At 40.3% G+C, this 24,131-nt stretch overlaps 1 protein-coding gene across 1 annotated transcript in view; it reads left to right on the plus strand.

Annotated features, from left to right (window-relative positions):
* TAFA4 (TAFA chemokine like family member 4) overlaps nucleotides 1–24,131 on the plus strand; it is a 125,524-nt gene that overhangs the window by 98,347 nt on the left and 3,046 nt on the right. The window contains exon 3 of the mRNA XM_024747085.1: nucleotides 8,555–8,710. Coding sequence (XP_024602853.1) covers nucleotides 8,555–8,710 — 156 coding nt within the window. The remainder of the gene's footprint in view (nucleotides 1–8,554; nucleotides 8,711–24,131) is intronic.

A 24,131-nucleotide genomic window follows, 5' to 3' on the forward strand; every position in this document is an offset into this window, starting at 1 on the left:
AGGTCCATCCACCTCACTACAAATAACTCAATTTCATTTCTTTTTATGGCTGAGTAATATTCCATTGTATATATGTGCCACATCTTCTTTATCCATTCATCCGTCGATGGACACTTAGGTTGCTTCCATGTCCTGGCTATTGTAAACAGAGCTGCAGTGAACAATGTGGTACATGACTCTTTTTGAATTATGGCTTTCTCAGGGTATATGCCCAGCAGTGGGATTGCTGGGTCATATGATAGTTCTATCTTTAGTTTTTTAAGGAAGCTCCATACTGTTTTCCATAGTGGCTGTATCAGTTTACATTCCCACCAACAGTGCAAGAGGGTTCCCTTTTCTCCACACCCTCTCCAGCATTTATTGTTCGTAGATTTTTGATGATGGCCATTCTGACCGGTGTGAGGTGACACCTCATTGTAATTTTGACTTGCATTTCTCTAATGATTAGTGATGTAGAGCATCCTTTCATGTGTTTGTTGGCAATCTGTATATCTTGTTGGGAGAAATGTTGATTTTGGCCTTCTGCCCATTTTTGGATTGGGTTGTTTGTTTTTTTTGATATTGAGCTGCATGAGCTGCTTGTAAAGTTTGGAGATTAATCCTTTGTCAGTTGCTTCATTTGCAAATATTTTATCCCATTCTGAGGGTTGTCTTTTGGTCTTGGTTATGGTTTCCTTTGCTGTGAAAAGCTTTTAATTTTCATTAGGTCCTGTTTGTTTATTTTTGTTTTTATTTCCATTTCTCTAGGAGGTGGTTCAAAAAGGATCTTGCTGTGATTTACGTCATAGAGTATTCTGCCTATGTTTTCCTCTAAGAGTTTTATAGTGTCTGGCCTTACCTTTAGGTCTTTAATCCGTTTTGAGTTTATTTTTGTATATGGTGTTAGGGAGTATTCTAATTTCATTCTTTTACATGTAGCTATCCAGTTTTCTCAGCACCACTTATTGAAGAGGCTGTCTTTTCTCCATTGTATATTCTTGCCTCCTTTATCAAAGATAAGGTGACCGTATGTGAGTGGGTTTATCTCTGGGCTTTGTATCCTGTTCCACTGATTTATATTTCTGTTTTTGTGCCAGTATCATACTGTCTTGATGACTGTAGCTTTGTCATATAGTCTGAAGTCAGGGAGCCTGATTCCTCCAGCTCTGTTTTTCTTTCTCAAGATTGTTTTGGCTCTTTGGGGTCTTTTGTGTTTCCATACAAATTCTGAAATTTTTTGTTCTAGTTCTGTGAAAAATGCCAGCGGTAGTTTGATAGGGATTGCACTGCATCTGTAGATTGCTTTTCACAATGTTGATTCTTCCAATCCAAGAACATGGTATATCTCTCCATCTGTTTGTATCATCTTTAATTTCTTTCATCAGTGTCTTATAGTTTTCTGCATACAGGTCTTTTGTCTCCTTAGGTAGGTTTAATCCCTAGGTATTTTATTCTTTTTGTTGCAGTAGTAAATGGGAGTGTTTCCGTAATTTGTCTGTCAGATTTTTCATCACTGGTGTATAGGAATGCAAGAGATTTCTGTGCATTAAGTTTTTTTGTTTTTGTTTTTTTTTGCGGTACACAGGCCTCTCACTGCTGTGGCCTCTCCTGTTGCGGAGCACAGGCTCCAGATGCGCAGGCTCAGCGGCCATGGCTCACGGGCCTAGCCACTCTGTGGCATGTGGCATCTTCCCGGACCAGGGCACAAACCCATGTCCCCTGCATCAGCAGGCGGACTCTCAACCACTGCGCCACCAGGGAAGCCCTGTGCATTAACTTTGTATCCTGCTACTTTACCAAATCCGTTGATTAGCTCTAGTAGTTTTCTGGTAGCATCTTTAGGATTTTCTGTGTACAGTATCATGTGATTTGCAGACAGTGACAGTTTTACTTCTTCTATTCTGATTTGGATTCTTTTATTTCTTTTTCTTTTCTGATTGCTGTGGCTAAAACTTCCAAAACTATTCTGAATAATAGTGGTGAGAGTGGGAAACCTTGTCTTGTTCCTGATCTTAGTGGAAATGGTTTCAGTTTAAAAGCACATTTAATAAGAAAAAAAGATACGTATTTAAGCAGATAAAGTTAATCCATCCTCTATAGCAATCCCAAAGCAATCAACTTTTTTGGTAAGGATTGTCCTAACTCTTTTAATGTTATATACATCAGTTAGTCAGGTGAGTGAGGAACCAGGCACCTTAACTTTTACACTTCTGCCAATATTAATTTTAAGTCACCTTTTTTGAAAAGAGCATATACAACCTGATTGCAAGTTCAGAAGTGTGGAAAGGAATCAAGGAAGTTTAAAATTTCCCCACTTATAAAATATGTCTCCAAGAATGCTGAGAATAGTGACTGCCACACAGTATACTGTATGAAAGTGTTGGTTAAATAAATAGAAATAAATATGCTTCCATCTACCTGCCCAGAGAAAACTGGAAGGAAAATGGCCCAGAAACTGACAAGGGTTAACAGCAAAAAAAGGACAGTTTTCTTTTCCCCCCTCTTTGGCCAGCTTCTGTCCAGTGAATCTGGCTCCACTTCTGGATAATTCATTCGTATGTACTCCAATTCACACCTTGAAGCTCTAAAGTAAGAGAAATGAGAGATTTCAGCTACAACTTCTCACTTACTGCACAGGTCTTATGTATATGTATTTAGCTGTAGTTTTCAAGACAGATCTCCAACTGAAATGTTCCCTGCTGTTTAAGAGAGAAAATGCATCTTTGTTTTAACTGAATTTACCTGAAGTGGCCACTTTCTGGTACTAAGCTTATTGAACAAGGCATCCCTTTTGTATGTTTTTAGAGAACTAAGCCACTAGTTTCTTGTCTGTTTTCTACTTTCTTTTTTTTTTTTGCATCCAGCAACACTATACTACGTATCTGTATGATGTTTACGATGGTTACATTTATATGTCAACTTGACTGGCGGGGTGCCCAGTCACAAATTATTCTGGGTGTTTCTGTGAGGGTGTTTTGGATAAGATTAACATTTGAATCTATAGATTGAGTGAAGCAGATTGCCCTCCCTAACATGGGTGGGCCTCATCCAATCAGCTGAAGGCCTGAATAGAGCAAAAAACCTAACCTTCTTCTTGAATAAGAGAGAATTCTTCCAGGTTTTGAACTGGGACGTATCTTTTCCTGTTTTTGCACTCAAACTGAAACATCAGCTCTTACTGCATCATGAATCTGTCCACCCTTGGACACATCTTCTTGCTTCCTTTTCTCTGGAGAACTCTGACTAATACAATGTTAACACATGAGCTGCTCAAGCACGTATAATCAGTGATTTCTGTGCATCACCCACACTGGATCCCTATCTTTTGCCATCATTCCTTCAGCAGTTTTAAGTACCTGTTTCTGAGAACCCATCTCCTGTGCCAGGAACAAAGATTACAAAGAAATGAGGCACATCCTTATTCAAAGATTATTGTCACATGTCAACAGTACACACATTTCTAGAAAGACTGTCTAAATGGAGCCACATAAACATTGTTATCAAGTAGAAAAGATGTTTATGTGGGAAACTGAGCCATATCTTGTGACTTGCTGAGGTAGAGATACTATTTTGGCTGTACTTGGTGAAATATTAGCTACCATAGCGACTACACTTTCTGCTGTGAGAGCACAGACACTGCCTGGGTTTGGATCTCTTCTCTTGCTATTTTCTAGTTGTGTTAACTTGGGCAAATCAATTTCTGGACATTTTATTAGATGTAAAATAGGAATAAAAATAGTGCCTGTACTGTAGCGTTTTAAAAGATTACACAGAATATTTGTAGAAAGTTTAGAAGAGTGCCTGCAACCTACCATATTTTATCAAATCTAAGATGCTGTCAATTGTGAAATATACTGCTGTTTTGTGTATTTCAAAGAAAGAAAAGCAATGCCAATTATAATGGTAAGATGCTATCAGTTGTGACACATCCTGACACGTTAAAATATGTATCTTAAAAATCAATGAAGTACCATAGTTGGTGCTATATAAATGAATAAAATTCTAGACCAGGCAAGCTGATTTTTCAGAGACAAGATTGAATTAAAAAAACAACTATTTGCATTTGTGGATGGTTATCTAAATAGCAACAAAATTCTCGGCAAACTATAATATTAATGAATGTTCACATCACTTCTTGACTATTCTAGGAAGTTACTAAAGCACATTTCTTTTATTTTCTTAATGAGGTTTAGAGCTGCTTTCATTATAGATTCTCTAGGACCATTAAAAATCTAATTAAGGCATGATGGCTGTTACAGACTGAGTGTTTGTGCCCCCACCACCCACCAAATTCATACGTTGAAGCTCTAACCCCCAAATGTGACTGTATTTGGAAAGAGCGTCTGTGAGGAGGTGATAGAGGTTAAATGAGGTCATAAGGTGGGCCCTAATTTAATAGGGCTGGTGTCCTTAGGAAGAAAAGGAAGAGACACCAGAGTGTGTGCTCTCTCTCTCTCTCTGCCATGTGAGGACATGGTAAGAAGGAGGCTGTTTAAAGCCAGGAAAAGAGCTCTCACCAGGAGTTGAATTGGCCAGCACCTTGATCTTGGATTTCTGGCTTCCAGAACTCTGAGAAATAAATGTCTGTTGTTGAAGCCACCCAGTCTGTGGTAGTTTGTTGTGGCAGCTGAGCAAACTGAGACAATGGCCAACAGGGAGGGTGGTCACTGAGAGAAGACTGAGGGTGAATTCATCCCAGCCACCCCTCTTCCCCCTCGTGGCTACTTATTACCTGTCCAGGACCGTTTGACCTGAAGTGCTCATTTGCAATTGGAGACTACAGAAAGGATCTCCCCATGAAGTCTTCCCAGTCCTCACTTTTCTGCTTACTTGGTGCTAAAGTCCCATGCTACTTTACCGACATTGTAATTACTCTTTATTTTTTACTTTTTTACAATTGTACACAACTACCTATGGGAAATCAACACTCTTCTTGCAAACATTTAATTAGGTTTATAGTTTTAATTACTCCTTTCATATTTATGTTTTCCTCTGTAGTGGATTGAAAACTTTCTCTCATGCTGGCGATTTGACTCTCTGGGTACTGGTTCCGCTTTTACGTATTTTACAAATGAAACTTTGCCTTTGTGTTTGTTCTCACCATTAATTGGATTTTGCTTCCACCATTTAAGATAGTATGACAGGGAAGGGCCAGAAGAAATTCACCATGATATAGAGGTTACTTTATAGAAGGTCTGTCTTTATGGATTAAAAATCTGAAATACAGAATTGTAAAAAGGAGCTTTGTTATTCGAAGTACATACACCAAACAACAGAAACCAAGCAAAGCATTAACCTGTGGGAATCCTTGGGGAAACCTGTTTTAACGAGTAGATGAGATTTCTTGTAATTCACAGAACAATATATATGTAAACGGTATATCTGAAAATCATGAGGGTGCTCAAGGGTGCCTGGAAAGCTTGCTTTTCATTAATAATTTCTAAACATTGCCTCTACAATCTTGTTTCCGTTGTTTTTTTTTTTATCAGAGCAAAGGTAAGTCTTTCCATCTTGGTGTAACCAGAGTTGGTGCATTAGTTATCCATTGCTGTGTAACAAATGAGCCCCGACCTTAGATGCTTGAAACAATCAACAAACAGTTGGCCCTTGAACAACGTAGGTTTGAACTGTGCAGGTCCACCATACTATGATTTTCTTCAGTAAGTATGTACTATAGTACCACACGACCTGTGGTTGGCTGAATCCATGGATGCATAACTACAGATAAGGAGGGCCAACCATAAGTTATACTCAGGTTTTCGACTGGGTGTGTGGGGTCAGCACTTCTAACTCCTGCATCGTTCACAGGTCAACTATATATTATTTTACAGTCTTTGAGCAGCAGGAATCTGGGAATGGCTTAGCTGGGTGGTCCAGACTTAGGGTTGTTAGATTGCAGTTGAGCTGTTGGCTGGGACTGTAGTCTTTGAAGCCTCGACTAGGGCTGTAGGATCCACTTCCAAACTCACTCGTGGCAGCACACAGCATGATTTCCTCCAGAGTGACTGATGAGCAAGCAAGGGACTGCACCACTGTCTTTTATAACCTGACTGTGGAAGTGATAAACTATCACTTGTGATGTGTGCTATTGGCACTGGCACACAGACCAGTGCTGGTGCGGTGTAGGAGGGAATATACCTCGAAGCTCACTTACAGGGTTGTTGGCAAGAGACTTCGCTTCCTTGCCACAAGGGCCCCTTTATAGGGCCACTTATCCCATGGTTTCCTTTGAGTGAGTGATCCAAAAGGCACAGAAAGGGTGACCACCTAATTTTGGAAGTGACATATCATCATTTCCTCTGCATGCTATTGGTCATAAAGACCAACCCTGGTACCATGTGGGAAGGGACTGCACAAACATGTGGACAGTAGGAGGCAGGGAGCATTACGGACCATCTTAGACGGTGGCTGCTACAGCTGACATGACCTTGAACAGAACGACAGACTCATGGAGTGGAATCATTCCCTCCGGTCCAGCCATGAGAATGGGTCCACTTAGTGTTAAGCTAAGTTCTCTCTTGGTTTTACAATCTCCTGCTAATTTTCCAATAAATTCTCTTTGGCTTAAGTGAGCTTAGATCACTTTCCATTGTTAAAAGACTTCTAACTGATAAAATGGACTCCAATATAAACGTAAACCATTTTCTGTTTGTTACAGGAGTATGGAAGTCAGTTTTATCGTTGTTGGCGATGGGAGGTAGAAATATAGAATTGTGGACAGAGCAGTGAGAACCTGTGGTGCTAGGATGGAATTGGAGATGCCAGTGTGGACTTATGCTGTGGACTCATGCTGTATACACACACACACACACACACACACACACACACACACACTTCCTAGGTCTATCTGCCCTTTCAGCCCCAAGTCACTCCCTGGTAGCAATGAATAAACCTTTGTGCTAAGGTCCTGGTTTCTAAATCTGAAGCCCCACTAAAGACAATCAGGGCTCCTTGGAGAAAAATGATGAGGGCAGGGAAAATCTGGCATATCTTTTGAGCCAGAAATTTAGCTAAGATCTCAAAGCATAATGGGGATATGTCAAAATGACACAGCTGCCAGTATGAAGGGGCTCCTCCTGTCTAGATCTAAGATAATTTGAATATTAATATAGAACCAGTTTTGCAACCATCATATTAATAATTGGTTCTGGTGGAAGTCGTCAATGGATGCTAAAAAGAGTGGGTCAAAGTTTGAAGAGTGGGGTGTTTACATAGTTTGAATATATTTCCCCTTAAAATGCTTATTAATTACAAAGGGCAAAATAGTACCTTTAGAAATGGAGAAACCTGGCAGCCACCACCTTAAGCATGTGATTAAAAGTAAGAGCACCAAAAGCTGGATAAATGACATTATGTGCCTCCTGATATGATGCACTGAGAAGAACATAGTGTCACTTCTGGGGTAATCTGCTAAAAGTGTATTGCCTGACTCTAATCAGGAGGAAACATCAGACAAATCCCAACTGAGGAACATTGTACAAAATAACTGACATGTGTTCTTTAAAAATGTCAAGGTCAAGAAAGATAAAGGCTGAGGAGTAGTTTCTGATTGAAGAAGGCTAAAGAAATGTGAACTAAATATAATGTAGGCTTCTGCATTGGATCCTGAGCAGTGGGGGAAATGGCCCTAAAGGACATTTTTGGGACAAGAGGAAAAATTTGACTGTAGATTGTCAGTTATATAATAGCATTGTATTAATGTTAAATGTCCTGAATTCGTTAATTATGTCAGAGAAAGTCTTTATTCTTGGGAAATACACAGTATTTAGGGGTGAAGGAGTGTCATGTCTGCAACTTTCAAATGGCTCAGAAAAATATATGAAAGAGAGTGAATGAGAAAGCAAACGGGGTCACATGTTAACAATTAGGGAATCTAGGTAAAAGGTCTTATATCAGTTTGCTATTGTTGCTGTGACATAGCGGCTTGTTTCTGTAGGTGAGAAGTCTGGCACAGTTTGGCTGGTTTCTCTGGGTTAAAATCAAGGTGTCCGCAGGAGAGCCTTCCTTTATGGGGACCCTGGCGAAGAATCTGCTTCCAAGCACATCCAGGTTTTTGGCAGAATTCAGTGCCTTGTGGTTGTAGGACTGAAGTCTCCATTTCCTTGACTCTTGGCCCCTCCATTTTCAAGCCAGCAATGGTGTTTTGAGTCCTCCTCGTGGTTTAAATCTGAATTCGCCTTCTGCTTCATCTCTCTGCTTTGAAGGGCTCATCACCTTAGCTCTACATGGATAATCCAGGATAATCTCCCTCTCTTAAACTTAACCAATTAGTAATCTTAATTACATCCGCAAAATCTCCTTTGCCATGTAAGTAACATAACACAGCCATTGGTGTGATACCGGGGCTAAAGGTCCTGGAAGCCAAATTTCTGTATACCTCAGTTTTATAGGAGTTTTTTGCACTATTCTCGCCACCTTTATATAAGTTTAAATTCACATCAAAACAAACCTAAAGGATTCATAAACGTAGTATACATGGAATTGGGAAATGTAGTCATGGCATCATTCACATCCTTGGTACTTTCATTTCTTCCTAACAGCACTGGGTCTCTTTTGCTCCCCTGTTATCCACCAGGTCACCACCAAATCAAGCAAGGGACCTGTGAGGTGGTCGCAGTGCACAGGTGCTGTAACAAGAACCGCATAGAGGAGCGATCACAAACGGTCAAGTGTTCTTGCTTCCCAGGACAGGTTGCTGGCACAACTCGGGCTCAGCCTTCTTGTGTTGAAGGTAAGACCTTTCTGGTCAGTTTTCCTAGTGTTGCAAAAGGACCTAACACTAAAGAACCCCCCTACTTTGCTGTCTTTGCAACTCAAAGGAAACTAGGGCTGCATCTGTGTCAACTATGTCAGTGTCATTTAAAAAATGAACATAAATATAACCCCACAAATTTCTTAATGAGTAGGGTATTAATGATGTCTCCCAAGAGGTACCAATGAGGAGTTCAGTTACTGGACAATCAGGAAGATATGCTTTGATTTCTGCTTGCCCAACTGTCTCTCCAGATATCACCCACTGGAGCAGTTTCTTCCCTAGACATGCTTTTCCGCCTCCTCTAAAACGCTACTCAGAAAGTCAGCAACCTGGTTTTCTCACCTCGTGTTTGACGTTATAGACTAATATTCTCTTTATTTCTAGTTTACTATTTATACAACATCTTTGGAGCAAGTTCTGTGAGAATAGTTTGGGATATCATTCATTTGTTGTTTCCCTATCCCCTAGCAGAATATGGTGGCAGTGGTTAAAAAAAAAAAAAAAAAAAGAATCAATATTGATGGTTGTAGGTGGAGGCCTGGGACTGATTCCTTTTGATACTCCCGGGCTCCTTCCAGCAGACACCTTGTTAGAAACAAGTATCAGTCCCCAGGGGGACAGATGCATGAGGTTAAGTCTTGTAGCAGTTTCTCTACAGTGGTGTGAAACCTCCCTGAAAACGAACACTTCCTGTCTTATCTGATGCATTTCTAAAGGTCAGCGGTTAACACACACACACATTCTTATCTCTAGAATCATACAGTCGACAATAATTAACCACATCCCACCTACCCTACCAAACAGACACACATTTGTAGACTGTTTGGTGTACACGTATTGTATACATACCATGGCTATGTATCAGCATGATCTCCGCCACCTTTCAAAATGGAAAGTGAACGTGGAAAATTTCCCATCTAGAATTCCTCACCAGAAACTCTGGGGGCCAAATGTGTTGCTGAATTCAGCTTCTGTCAGATTTAGTTAAGGCAACATAGTGCATATGCCATCTATTACCTAACAGACCTAACGTCTTCTGCAGTTGCACCCCACAATTACAGATATTAATATTTATACAGTAAAATATATGAATATTCATGCAGGATGGGATAAGGCAAGATGAAGAACCTCATGTTAATTCAAGTCAGGTATTGCTGCCATTCTAAAGAAATTCTTGCCATTTTCAGAGCTTTTTGGATTTGGGGCTTAAAGATAAAGGATTGTAGGCCTATAGGAAAAAAAGGTAAGGATCTTTAACATTAAAAAAAAAATTGCTAAGTTTGTCTCCCCAGCTGGGACAGTTTAGTGTATATATTTGCTCCATTACTGAATCCAGATCATACTCATTTTGTCTCCTGGCTCTCTCTCAAATCAGTCCACTCTTCTCTACCCCACTGTCACCTCCACCGTCTAAGGGCCTAAATACATTTTGCTGAGCTTACTACTCTTCGTCTTCCAATTTTCACGCTGTAGCCAGAATGATCCTTCTACAGAAACAGAACTCATTACGTCACTCGCATATTTAAAGCCACACTTCAGTGACTTTCCACTGTCTTTAAAATGAAATCCAAATTCCTTACCATGGCTTGGCTGATGAAGCCCTGCATAATCTCGTTCTGTCTTACTTTTTTCTTTGAACTACTGTACCCCAGGCAAACTGGAGTCTTTTCTGTTCCCTTTCATCTCTGCGCTTCACCTGTCATTGCCTGAATCGTTCCCTTCATCCCCCCAACACACATTTGTCCACTTAATGCCTAGTCTCCTTTCAAATCTTCTATATGTTCTTGTATCTCCCCATACTTCCAGTTCATGATGTGCATCTTGTTTTGTTGTAAAAACTTGTCGAATGTATGCTTCCCATTAGTCCGCAAGTTGCTTGAGGATGGGAACTGGGTCTCTTGTTTACATCTCCCCGCAGTAGCTGGTGCATGATGAGTTTTAGCACAGGAGAGAATGATTTCATCTTCACTAATCACAGATTCATTTCGAAAGGTAACAACAATGGTTGCTTGCCTCTGTAGATTTTATTTAATTTTTAATTAACGGTTGTAAAGATGTTTAATGTTTTTATTGAAGTATAGTTGACATACAATATTATGGGAGTTTTAGGTGTACAACATAGCGGTTTGACATTGATAAACGTTACATACTGATCACCAGGGTAAGTCAACCACCTGTTGCCATACAAAATTATTACAAAATTATTGACTATATTCCCTGTGCTGTATATTACATCCCCACGGCTTATTTTATAACTGGAAGTTTGTACCTCTTAATTCTCTTCACCTATTTTGTCCAACCTCCCACACTTCTCCCCTCTGGAGACCACCAGTTTTTTTTCTGCATCTGTGAGTCCGTTTCTGTTTGGTTTTGTTTGTTGTTCTTTTTTTCTCTTTTAAAAAATTTTTTTTAGATTCCACATATAAGTGAAATAATATCTGATTTGTCTTTCTTTGTCTGACTTATTTCACTGAGAAATAAGATACATTCACATTGTTGCAAATGACAGAATTTTCTTCTTTTTATGGCTGAGTAATATTCCATTGTGTACATATATATATATATATATATATATATATATATACACACCACATCTTCTTTATCCATTCATCTGTTGATGGGCAGTTAGATTGTTTCCATACATTGGCTATTGTAAATAATGCTGCAGTGAACATAGAGGTGCATATTTCTTTTCCATTGAGTGTTTTTGTATTCTTTGGGTAGAGAGCCAGAAGTGGGGTAGCTACTGGATCATATGGTAATTCTATTCCTAGTATTTTGAGGAATCTCCATACTGTCTTCCATAGTGGCTGCACCAATTTAAACTCCCAACAACAGTGTATAAGGGTTAGCTTATCCCACACGTGATTGTTTTCTTAATTTTTCTTAGTTTGTTATTAGTTTATGGAAATACAATAGATTTATGTATACTGATTTTTGTATCCTGCAACTTTACTGAATCCACTTATCAGTTTTAATAGTTTTTTGGTGGAGTCTTTAAGGTTTTTTTCATACATACTATCATGTCATCTGCAAACAGTGACAGTTTTACTTCTTTTTTTTCTAATTTGGAGAACTTGTATTTCTTTTTCTTGTCTGATTGTTGTGGCTAGGACTTCTCACACTGTGTTGAGTAAAAGTCGTGATAGTAGGGGTCCTTGTCTTGTTCCTCATCTCAGAGGAAAAGCTTTCAGCATTTCACCATTGAGTGTGATGTTAACTGTGGGTTTCTTGTATATGGCCTTTATTGTGTTGAGGTACATTCCCTCTATACTCACTTTGTTGAGAGCTTTTAATCATAACTGGATGTTGAATTTTGCCAAGTGCTTTTTCTTTATCTATTGAGATGACTATGATTTTCTCCTTTATTTTGTAAATGTGGTGCATCACCTTGATTGATTTGCAGATATTGAACCATCCTTGAATTCCTGGAATAAATCCCACTTGCTCATGGCATACGGTCTTTTTAATGTACTGTTGAATTAGGTTTGCTAATGTTTTGTTGAGGTTCTTTGCTTCTATCTTCATCAGGGATGTTGGCCTGTAATTGTCTTTTTTTTTTCTTCTTTTTTTGGTGTACAGTCTTTGTCTATAGTTTTAGTATAAGGATAATGAGTTTGGAAGCATTCCTTCCTCTTTAACTTTTGGGAATAATTTGAAAAGGATAAGTATTAACTCTTCTTTAAATGTTTTATAGAATTCATCTCTGCAGACATCTGGTCCTGGACTTCGTTGTGAAGGGATTTTTTGTTTTGTTTTCTGGAGTATACTTGCTTTACACTGCTGTGTCAGTTTCTGCTGTACAGCAAAGTGAATCAGCCATATGTATACACGTATCCCCTCATTTGTGGATTTCCTTCCCATTTAGGGCACCGCAGAGCATGAAGTAGAGTTCCCTGTGCCATATAGTAGGTTCTCATTAGTTATCTATTTTATACTTGGTGTTGATAGTATATATATGTCAATCCAAATCTCCCAATTCATCGCAACCCCCCTTCCCCCTTGGTATCCTGTTGTGAGCTTTTGGATTATTGAGTCAATTTCAATACTAGTAATCAATTTGTTCAGATTTTCTATTTCTTCCTGATTGCCTTAGAAGAATGTATGTTTCTAGGAGTTTATGTTTCTTTGAGGTTGTTCAGTTTGTTGGTATATGATTATTTCTCCTGGCCTCTTATGATTCTTTGTATTTCTGTAGTGTTGGTTGTAACCTCTCTTTCATTTCTGATTTTATTTATTTGGGCCCTTTCTTTGCTTGATGAGTATGGCTAAATGTTAATCAATTTTGTTTATATTTTCAAAGAACAAGCTCTTAGTTTCATTGATCTTGTCTATTTTCGTTTTAGTCTCTATTTCATTTATTTCTGCTCTAATACTTATTATTTCCTTCCTTCTGCTGACTTTGGGCTTTCTTTGTTCCTCTTCTTCTAATTCATTTAGATGGTAAGTTAGGTTGTTTGAGATTTTTCTTGTTTCTTGAGGTAGGCCTGTATCACTGAATTTCCCTCTTAGAACTACATTCACTGCGTCCTATAGATTCTGGAAAATTGTATGTTATTTTTATTTGTTTCGAGATAGTTTCTGATTTCCTCTTTGATTTCTTCACTGACGAATTGGTTTTTTGGTAACATGTTGTTCAGTCTCCATGCATTTGTGTTTTATCCAGGTTTCTTTTTGTAATTTGATTTCTTGTTTCATACCTCTGTGGGTGGTTGAAAGTGCTTGATTTCACTCGTCTTAAATTTATTGAGACTTGTGTTATGGTATAATGTGATCTATCCTGGAGAGTGTTCCATGTGCTCTTGAAATGTATGTGTTTTTTCTGCTTTTATAGGAAACTGTTTATTTTATACTGGAGTGCAGTTGATTAACAGTGTTGTGTTAGTTTCAGGTGTATAGCAAAGTGATTCAGTTATACATATACATGTTTCTACTCCTTTTCAAATTCTTTTCCCATTTAGCTTATTACAGAGTATGGAGCAGAGTTCCCTGCTGCTATACAGTAGGTCCTTGTTGGTTATCTATTTTAAATATTGAGGTGTGTACCTGTCAAGCCTAAACTCCCGATCTATCCCTTCCCCCACCCTTCCCCCCAGTATCTATAAGTTCGTTCTCTAAGTCTGTGATTCTGTTTGTGTTTTGTAAATAAGTTCATTTGTATCTGTTTTCTTAGATTCCATATATAAGTGATATCATATGCTATTTGTCTTTCTCTTTCTGATTTACTTCACTTAATATGATAATCTTCACGTCCATCCATGTTGCTGCAAATGGCATTATTTCATTCTTCTTAATGGCTGAGTAATATTCCATTGTCTATATGTACCACCTCTTCTTTATCCATTCATCTGTTGATGGACATTTAGGTTTACTTCCATGTCTTGGCTACTGTAAACAGTGCTGCAGTGAACATTGGGTGCCGTATCCTTTTGAACTATGCTTTTCTCTGGATATATGCCCAGGAGTGGGAGAGCAGGAACATATGGCAGCTCTCTTTTTCCGTTTGTAAGGAACCTCAATATGGTTTCCATAGTGGCTCTACCAATTTACATTCCCACCAACAGTGTAGGAGGGTTCCCTTTTCTCCACCCCCTCTACAGCATTTATTGTTTGCAGATATTTTGATGATGGCCATTCTGACTGGTGTGAGGTGATATCTCATAATTTTGATTTGCATTTCTCTAGTAATCAGTGACGTTGAGTATCTTTTCACGTGCCTCTTGGCCTTCTGTATGTCTTCTTTGGAGAAATGTCTATTTAGGTCTTCTGCCCATCCTTTGATTGGGTTGTTTTTTTGATACTGAGTCACATGAGCTGTTTGTAAATTTTGGAGACTAATCCCTTGTTGGTTGAATCATTTGCAAATATTTTCTCCCATTCTGTGGGTTCTCTTTTCATTTTGTTTATGGTTTCCTTTGCTGTGCAAACGCTTTTGAGTTTCATTAGGTCCCATTTGTTTATTTTTGTTTTTATTTCCATTACTCTGGGAGACGGAACAAAAAAGATATTGCTGTGATCTGTGTCAAAGAGTGTTCTGCCTATGTTTTCCTCTAAGAGTTTTATAGTATCTGGTCTTACATTTCGGTCTTTAATCCATCTTGAGTTTACTTTTTTTGTGTGCTTTTTTTTTTGGTGGACTGTATCTATCAAGGTCATCTGATCTAATGTGTCACTTAAGGCCAATGTTTCATTATTGATTTTTTGTCTGGATGGTCTGTCCATTGATATAAGTGGGGTGTTCACGTCCTCCTATTATACCCGTCAAGTTCTACCTTTATATCTGTTAATATTTACTTTATGTGTTTAGGTGCTCCTCTGTTGGGTGCGTAGATATTTACGAGCATTATACCTTGTTGGATTGATCCCTTTATTATTAGGTAATGTCCTGCTTTGTCTCTGTTTACAGTTTTTGTTTTAGAGTCTATTCTAAGTATTGCTACATCTGCTGTTGATTCCCTTTAGTGTATTTAAGTTACTGGATGTATGTATTTTTAATCAGAGTAGAGTTGATTTACAATGTTGTGTTAGTTTCAGGTGTACAGCAAAGTGAATCAGTTATACATATACATACATCCACTCTTTTTTAGATACTTTTCCCATACAGGCCATTACAGAGTATTGAGTAGAAGTTACCGTATTCTTTAGTTCTGATGTTTTTTTGAAGTTCTATCCCTTTTTTGAAGTTCTCTGAGTTCATTCATTCTTCTGCTTTGTTCAGTGAGTGTCTTTATGACTATTACTTTAAACTCTTTAGCTGGTAAATCGGTTACCTCCGTTTCATTTAGTTCTTTTTCTGTGTTTTTTCCTGTTTATTTCCATTTGGAAGGTGTTTCTTTGTCTCCTCATTTTGGCTAACTACATATATGAGGTATGTCAGCTGTGTCTCCCGGTCTCGAAAGAGTGGCCTTACGTACAAGGTGCCCTGTGGGGCCCAGTGGCACAGTCACCCTTGGTCACCAGAGCCAGCTGCTCCAGAGGTATCACTGGTGTGGGCTGTATGCACCCTCCTTTTACGGTTGAGTCTTGATTGCTACAGACACACTGGTTGGTGGGCAGGGCTGACCCCCAGGCTTGCTGGTTGCATGGGTTGGCCGGGACTGTTATGGGGCACGTTGATGTGTAGAACTCGTAGAACTCGTCTCTGGCACAACTGGCTGTGGGGCCTGATCATGACTCTCGTGGGACTGCCGGTGTGCGGAGCTCTCCGAATGGGAGCTGCCTTGGAGGGACACCAGTGCCGGCCAAGCTGCTGGGTGGGGTAGGGGGCAAGAACCATCTTGCAGGGGCACTGGTAACGGCTGATCCATGTTGCTGCAAATGGCATTATTTCATTCTTCTTAATGGCTGAGTAATATTCCATTGTCTATATGTACCACCTCTTCTTTATCCATTCATCTGTTGATGGACATTTAGGTTTACTTCCATGTCTTGGCTACTGTAAACAGTGCTGCAGTGAACATTGGGTGCCGTATCCTTTTGAACCATGCTTTTCTCTGGATATATGCCCAGGAGTGGGAGAGCAGGAACATATGGCAGCTCTCTTTTTCCGTTTGTAAGGAACCTCAATATGGTTTCCATAGTGGCTCTACCAATTTACATTCCCACCAACAGTGTAGGAGGGTTCCCTTTTCTCCACCCCCTCTACAGCATTTATTGTTTGCAGATATTTTGATGATGGCCATTCTGACTGGTGTGAGGTGATATCTCATAATTTTGATTTGCATTTCTCTAGTAATCAGTGACGTTGAGTATCTTTTCACGTGCCTCTTGGCCTTCTGTATGTCTTCTTTGGAGAAATGTCTATTTAGGTCTTCTGCCCATCCTTTGATTGGGTTGTTTTTTTGATACTGAGTCACATGAGCTGTTTGTAAATTTTGGAGACTAATCCCTTGTTGGTTGAATCATTTGCAAATATTTTCTCCCATTCTGTGGGTTCTCTTTTCATTTTGTTTATGGTTTCCTTTGCTGTGCAAACGCTTTTGAGTTTCATTAGGTCCCATTTGTTTATTTTTGTTTTTATTTCCATTACTCTGGGAGACGGAACAAAAAAGATATTGCTGTGATCTGTGTCAAAGAGTGTTCTGCCTATGTTTTCCTCTAAGAGTTTTATAGTATCTGGTCTTACATTTCGGTCTTTAATCCATCTTGAGTTTACTTTTTTTGTGTGCTTTTTTTTTTGGTGGACTGTATCTATCAAGGTCATCTGATCTAATGTGTCACTTAAGGCCAATGTTTCATTATTGATTTTTTGTCTGGATGGTCTGTCCATTGATATAAGTGGGGTGTTCACGTCCTCCTATTATACCCGTCAAGTTCTACCTTTATATCTGTTAATATTTACTTTATGTGTTTAGGTGCTCCTCTGTTGGGTGCGTAGATATTTACGAGCATTATACCTTGTTGGATTGATCCCTTTATTATTAGGTAATGTCCTGCTTTGTCTCTGTTTACAGTTTTTGTTTTAGAGTCTATTCTAAGTATTGCTACATCTGCTGTTGATTCCCTGTAGTGTATTTAAGTTACTGGATGTATGTATTTTTAATCAGAGTAGAGTTGATTTACAATGTTGTGTTAGTTTCAGGTGTACAGCAAAGTGAATCAGTTATACATATACATACATCCACTCTTTTTTAGATACTTTTCCCATACAGGCCATTACAGAGTATTGAGTAGAAGTTACCGTATTCTTTAGTTCTGATGTTTTTTTGAAGTTCTATCCCTTTTTTGAAGTTCTCTGAGTTCATTCATTCTTCTGCTTTGTTCAGTGAGTGTCTTTATGACTATTACTTTAAACTCTTTAGCTGGTAAATCGGTTACCTCCGTTTCATTTAGTTCTTTTTCTGTGTTTTTTCCTGTTTATTTCCATTTGGAAGGTGTTTCTTTGTCTCCTCATTTTGGCTAACTACATATATGAGGTATGTCAGCTGTGTCTCCCGGTCTCGAAAGAGTGGCCTTACGTACAAGGTGCCCTGTGGGGCCCAGTGGCACAGTCACCCTTGGTCACCAGAGCCAGCTGCTCCAGAGGTATCACTGGTGTGGGCTGTATGCACCCTCCTTTTACGGTTGAGTCTTGATTGCTACAGACACACTGGTTGGTGGGCAGGGCTGACCCCCAGGCTTGCTGGTTGCATGGGTTGGCCGGGACTGTTATGGGGCACGTTGATGTGTAGAACTCGTAGAACTCGTCTCTGGCACAACTGGCTGTGGGGCCTGATCATGACTCTCGTGGGACTGCCGGTGTGCGGAGCTCTCCGAATGGGAGCTGCCTTGGAGGGACACCAGTGCCGGCCAAGCTGCTGGGTGGGGTAGGGGGCAAGAACCATCTTGCAGGGGCACTGGTAACGGCTGAGGTGGCCCAGCAGGTAGGGCAGGAGCTACTTTGGAGGGACTGATCACAGCTGGGTAGGGTCTTAGGGGAACACCGGGGTGGGGCACACAGTGTTAGCTAGGTAGATCGAGAGTTACGGAAATGGTGCACATCAGTGCTGGGCAAGCTAGGTAAAAGGAGAGTTAAAAAAGGGTTCCTGCCAGCACTTCAGTCCCTGGAGGAAGTTCCACCGGATCCCTGCCCCTCTGGCATGTGTCCTAAATTTAGTCGGTGAATTTCCTTCTTGTGTCACACAGGCACTTTGCAAGCTGGTGCCTCCGTACTGGGACTTGGAGCAAGTGAGTTTGTGTGTGAATCCTTCCAGAGTGGAGTCTCAGTTTTCTCCATTCCTCCAGCTCTCCTAGACGTAAGCTCCACTAGTTTTCAAGGCCAGATGTTCTAAGCGCTCATCTTCCTGGTGCAGGACCCCCGGGCTGGGGCAGTTGATGTGGGGCTCGGACCCTTTGCTCCTCAGCAGGGAGCTTTATGGTTGTGATATCCCTCCTGCTTGTGGGTCCCTGCACCAGGGGTGTCAGTTCTGACTAGACCACATCTCTGACCTTCGTACCTGTTTGGATGTGGCCTTTTCTTTATAGCCTTAGTTGTGGAAATATGTTCTCCTAGTCTCTAGGTCACGCTCAGAAATCGTTGTTCTATAGGTATTTGTAGTTTTGGTGTGTCCATGGGAGGAGGTGAGCTCAGTCAGGGTCTTCCTATTCTGCCATTTTATCCAGAACCAACATCGCCTCTGTATATTTTAAACTTCTACACGAGCTCACGAATCATAACAAACTGTATTTATACTGTCTAGTTTAGAATATTTGGATATAAAAACCTTAGATATCTAAATAATGTTTTACAAAACTCAAAGCACTTTTATCGATGCCTGGAAAGTACAGATAGGGTAATAGTTCCTATTAGCATCTGTCTCTTAGTAAAGGAAATACTAGTACCTTATCATACACTGGCTTGTTCTAAATTTTGTATATGGGAAAAATCCCTTTTGGCCTCTACCCTATGGGTACCCTATGGGTTTGGTCAATATATTTTCCATATACTTGTGTATTTAAGACAGGTCTGTGGAAAATGTGGTAGATTTCAGTATGAATGTGTTTTACACAAATGGCTATCACTGGATATTTCTTAATCCAATGTGCATTATTCCTATTAGTATTAGGTTGTGGAGCTCTTTGTGTACTAGTACCTATTGACCTGTTTTTTTAATCGCTCCACAGCATCCATTATATTGGACAGGTTATAATTTATTTAGCTGTACTTCTACTGAAAGACATTTCGGTTGTGTCTGTGGCAAAGGAAACACGCTCACAGGGTCCATGATTTCCCTAGTGTAGAGGATCAGTGAGTGATGGAGACCAATTATTTGGTGTCGGAGCAGAGTCTGTACAGTAGAATTTCTGTGATGACGCAGATGTTCTTTCTGTGTATCTCCCTGTCTATATGGCGTGATGTATACGTGTCCAGTATGATTGGTTGCCACTAAGCACAGGTGGCCCTTGAGCATTTGAGATGTGACTCGTGTAAATTTACATGGGAACTTGTGACTAGAAGCGTCTATATTGGGTAGTGCAGGAGAAGCTTTACGTAAATCTGTAACTTCAGTGCAACATTTGGTGGCCAGAGCATACCAAAACCCTGAAAGATGGGATTGTAATTGTGTCTTCATATTTGTGTTCCCTGCACTAGCATTGCTTGGCAAGTAGTCGGTGCTCGGTCAATGTTTATTGGCTCAAAGTCACAGAGGAGGTGTAGGAAGTTGTAGTTTAGGCTCTAGTTAGGGTGTACGTCTGTTTTCATATCTCCCTGATCATCTGTTTCTTATCTGAACATGTTTTGATTAGGGCTTTTTAGCTTTACCTGCTTAATCTTTATCCCATAATAATTATGCGGTATCATGCTGCTAATTGGCATGCGGGAAAACCTAGTCTCTGCTGATATGTTCCTTTTATCTTATTTGTCACTAAGAATAGAGAGGATCTAAAATATAAAATTTACTTGAATTTACATTTAAATTAAAACCAAGGCGAGAAGACATGGGGGGGCACTTATTAATGTTGGTATAGACACTGGACTATCTTTATGCATTTTTGTTAATCCACACCACAGATACTTATCTGGTGTTTTTTGTTGCTCTTCCATAAAATCATAGCTTTTCCTAGTTAAAAAGGGAGAAAAAATAGCTTTTTTTCCCCTCCTATCGGGCTTTTTTCTTATAATTAACTTATGAAGTCCCCCTGAATTATTGAAATGTGTCTGTAATACACATTTGGGATTTGGGAGAAGGGATGGGGAATTATTTGATTAAAGCTATGATTACTTGGATCCTAAAACAGAAACTTTAGCTGTTAAGCATTCTTGCTTTTGACTCGTCTACTGGCATAGACAAGGCTGTTTTGTGGTAGGAACCGTATTCTACACATTTATCAAGAGATAATGCCGAATCGTTGTAGGATGAAATGAAATAAATGTGTAGTATAGTGAAACAATTTATTTTTGTCAAAGTGAATGCTTTCTAAACATCGGTTTTAAAAAAACTTAATAAGGTGAAAGCCTAGGAATGGAAGACAGTTAGTTACTTTTTAAAGCTATAGTTTTTTTCCTTTCGAGGATGCCCAAATATCTTTTCTGAGATGTCGGATTTCGCTTATTTAAGGACAAGAGTCACTGTGTGTATTGCAGACGTCTTTCATGGCTTTATGGATTGTGTGGTGAGATGCAGGGTCTGTCTTTAAGTTGTGAGTTCACACGGTTTTCTTACCAGTTATGTTCTCTGTGCCACCTGGCAGACGAAGCAGTTTTCTGAGTTCTTCTCAGTGTTGGTCAGGTAAAGGACAATGAAGTATCCTTTACAAAAAGTACTTTGGAAGTTGGAAGGACATGCCTCTTGCGTATGTTTGTTCATTTATCAAGTTCTAATTTAGCACATTTGTGCCTGGCCTGTCCTAGATGCTGGAGGGTAGCATAATAATTAGACTCAGGTCCTGCTTTCAAGGAGCCCAGAGTTTACTCGGAAAGATTGGTAATTAAACTCTAGTAAAGCAGACGAGGGGTCAGCGGTGGTGCCCATGAGACGCCATCGGTCTGACTTGACCAGGTAGGAAGGAGCTAGGGAGGGCAGGCGTGTAGAGCACCTGAGAATGAAGGGGACAGCCTTGGGAAGCAGAAGCAGCTCATCTGGCTCAGAAATGGTAGAAGACAAAGCTGGAGATGTAAACAGAGCCTGTGATATTAAAGGCCTTAGAGCAAATCAAATTTTAGGGCTTACTGCCTGCCTTCTGGGAATTTGTATTCAAGGAGAATGGATGAAGCAGACTCTGCCGATAAGAAAGGGTATGAAGTGCTAGGAACAAAGCGCATATAAAATACCCTGAGGTTTCTGAGCAGGAAAAATGTGATCTCGGAATCTGACAGGTCACATAGACTGTCAGCGTAGTGAGCCCAAGATTAGCCAGGATTTGTGTGTGTGAAAGAGAGATACAAAGGTTAGACTTGTGGAAGCGCCCACGGTGGAGGGGGGTGGAGGGAGGACGGAAGCCATGGAATGGAGATGGCATGATGATATTTACTGTGAATTAGTATCACTTTCACCAGCCAAAGCTTTGATGAGGTCTGATGATCTAACATAGCCTCTCATGTTGGGCCGAATACATCTAAATCATCACCATAGATAAATAGATAACCACAGATCAGTGTTTCTCAGCCGGGGCGTGATTTTCTCCCTGCACCCCGGGGGACATTTGACCATGTCTGGTGACACTTCCGGTTGTTATGCTGGGGGAGAGGGTGCTACTGGTATCTAGCAGGTAGAGGCCAGGGATGCTGCTGAATATCCACGGTGAATGCACAGGATCTACACCCCCAATAAAGAATGATCTGGTCCCAAACGTAGGTCAAGAGACCCTGCCTTAGCAGTTTCTCCCAGATGTGTGTGTGCTTGTGCGAGAGGGCCTTTAGCTGGGAAGACAGACCTAGATCACAGAAGAGGAGTCTGTACATCCTCAGCCCCAGCCTCCCGCCGTACTCTGTGCAGATAACAGTACTGTGTCATTTGTGAAGTGTGGGAACAAGGAAAAGGTTCCGTAAAAAAATTATAGTCCTCTCACTACTGCTTTTATGCATGTTACCTGGGTCAGGTTGGAATGGCTTCTTTTCTTTGAATGACCAGAAATATAAATTGGCAGGGCTTTCCACCTATCTTAAAAGCTAACGAATGGCTTAATTTTTAAAGCACACAGTGACTGTCTTGAAATAACAGGGGTGAGAGCAAAACAGCTGAAGATACGATACGTTAAAACCTCAGAACCTATGCTTGTGACTGTTTCCATTTTCTAGATGATACATATTCCCCGAAGATGTGCTCTTAATCTCTCTGTCCGTAGTTTCAGGGTAAAAATACACTCTTCTTTAGAAGAGCCTTAACTCTGTGTAAAGACAACCACACTAAGTCCACAGAGGAGATGCCAGCTGTTGAGAAGTGAGCCTGTTGGTCTTACTCGAAGGTAGGCTTATCTAAATAGCTATATAAATACCATATTGTGTTTTGTTTAATAGAGTGGTATTTATTTGGGACGAGGGCTAGAAACAAAAACCCTCCATCTAGTTCATACAACAGAGAGTAAAGAAAATGCACCAGGAGCACCTAAAAAACAACATTATAGAAAGTACTAGTTGCCTGTCTTTTTTTAAGTTCGTTTCTGCATAAAGCTAGAGATTCGTTAGAGCTCGGCAGCTTGGCAGCTTGGAGATAGACAGATAGGGATATTTTGTATTTTCCTAAGGCAGGGGGCTTTTTAAAGAATTTCATTTTAAAAATAGAAGCGACAAGACACTTTCTCAAAGTATAAGTATATTATGGTATTTGGCACCAGGAAAAAAACCATGTATGCCTCCTACAAATTTATTTTCCTGTGGAGGCAAAACTCAGTTAAGTGGGCAGATGTTCTCAAGAGTTATTTTAATAGAACCCTACTTCTGAGTCTTTTGTCTCAGCTCATAGCCCTACCCCGTATGCTCTCAGAGCTGAAACATCCGGGCTGTTTAATCACCTTAGTCATTGTCGGGTCAAACCCTCTGTTGGTTTTCAGTTTAGCTGCGAGTTCCTTAATCAATCCTTAACTCATAACGGAATTTGAAACTTGTATTTTGGCTACCGGGATGGCTCTTATCATGTCTCCTTTTCTGAAAGAACATTTGCGATTAAGTCTTTCACAAGGAAACTTTTATCTGGATAAAGTGGCTACTTCTAGGGCTCCTCACTCAACGCATTCTATCAAATATGAACACGATGTCTTTTTTACAACTAGAAATATTTGGAATTCCAGGGCAGCCTGCTGTTTTAAGGAGTCTATTGTGAATCTGTCTGTCTCCATCGCTCCGTGTTTCCCAACGAAATGAGAGGACAGTGGTAAATAGTTTCCAAAGGGGTTGACTGCGTATGCCTCCTTCTTGTATTTATTTAAATACATTATTACACTTAAATCCTTAAACAAAATACTAGGCAATGCTGTAGCTGAGACTGTGATGAAAGCCCGAAGCCATCCTTTTCCCCACCTCAAGCTCCTTTTCTAGATTCGGCATCGGGATTATTTCCGATTCCCCTGAGTCCAGTGAGAAGGTACTGGCGTTTCTCCGCTGTGAAGCTGAGATAATATCGGATTCAGTCTGATTCCCAGATTTCTCCCCTCACTCACACCTCAGTTGGTCTTCCCTGTCAGGCACCTTTTTGTTCTGAATTCTTTCATCGTCCCTGCCAGACTCACCCTTCTAGGGACATAGGTTTTCCTGGCTTGTTGCACTACCGTGCTGGCTTCCCACTGCTTAGAGAATCAAGTCCTGGATTGTCCTTGACAGTCCCTAAAGTTTGCTTCCCAGACCACCTTTCTCAGCTGAACGCCCACTGTTTCCCTGCTGACCCCTCACTTGAGCCACGTGGGTCTCCTGGCTTCCAGGTGGCCGTTCACTGCCCCCCCCCCCCCCCCCCCCCCCCCCCCCCCCCCCCCCACCTCACCTTCC

The sequence above is a fragment of the Neophocaena asiaeorientalis genome, unplaced genomic scaffold, assembly GCF_003031525.2.
Source record: "Neophocaena asiaeorientalis asiaeorientalis breed wild unplaced genomic scaffold, Neophocaena_asiaeorientalis_V1.1 scaffold130, whole genome shotgun sequence".
Taxonomy (NCBI): Eukaryota; Metazoa; Chordata; class Mammalia; order Artiodactyla; family Phocoenidae; genus Neophocaena; species Neophocaena asiaeorientalis.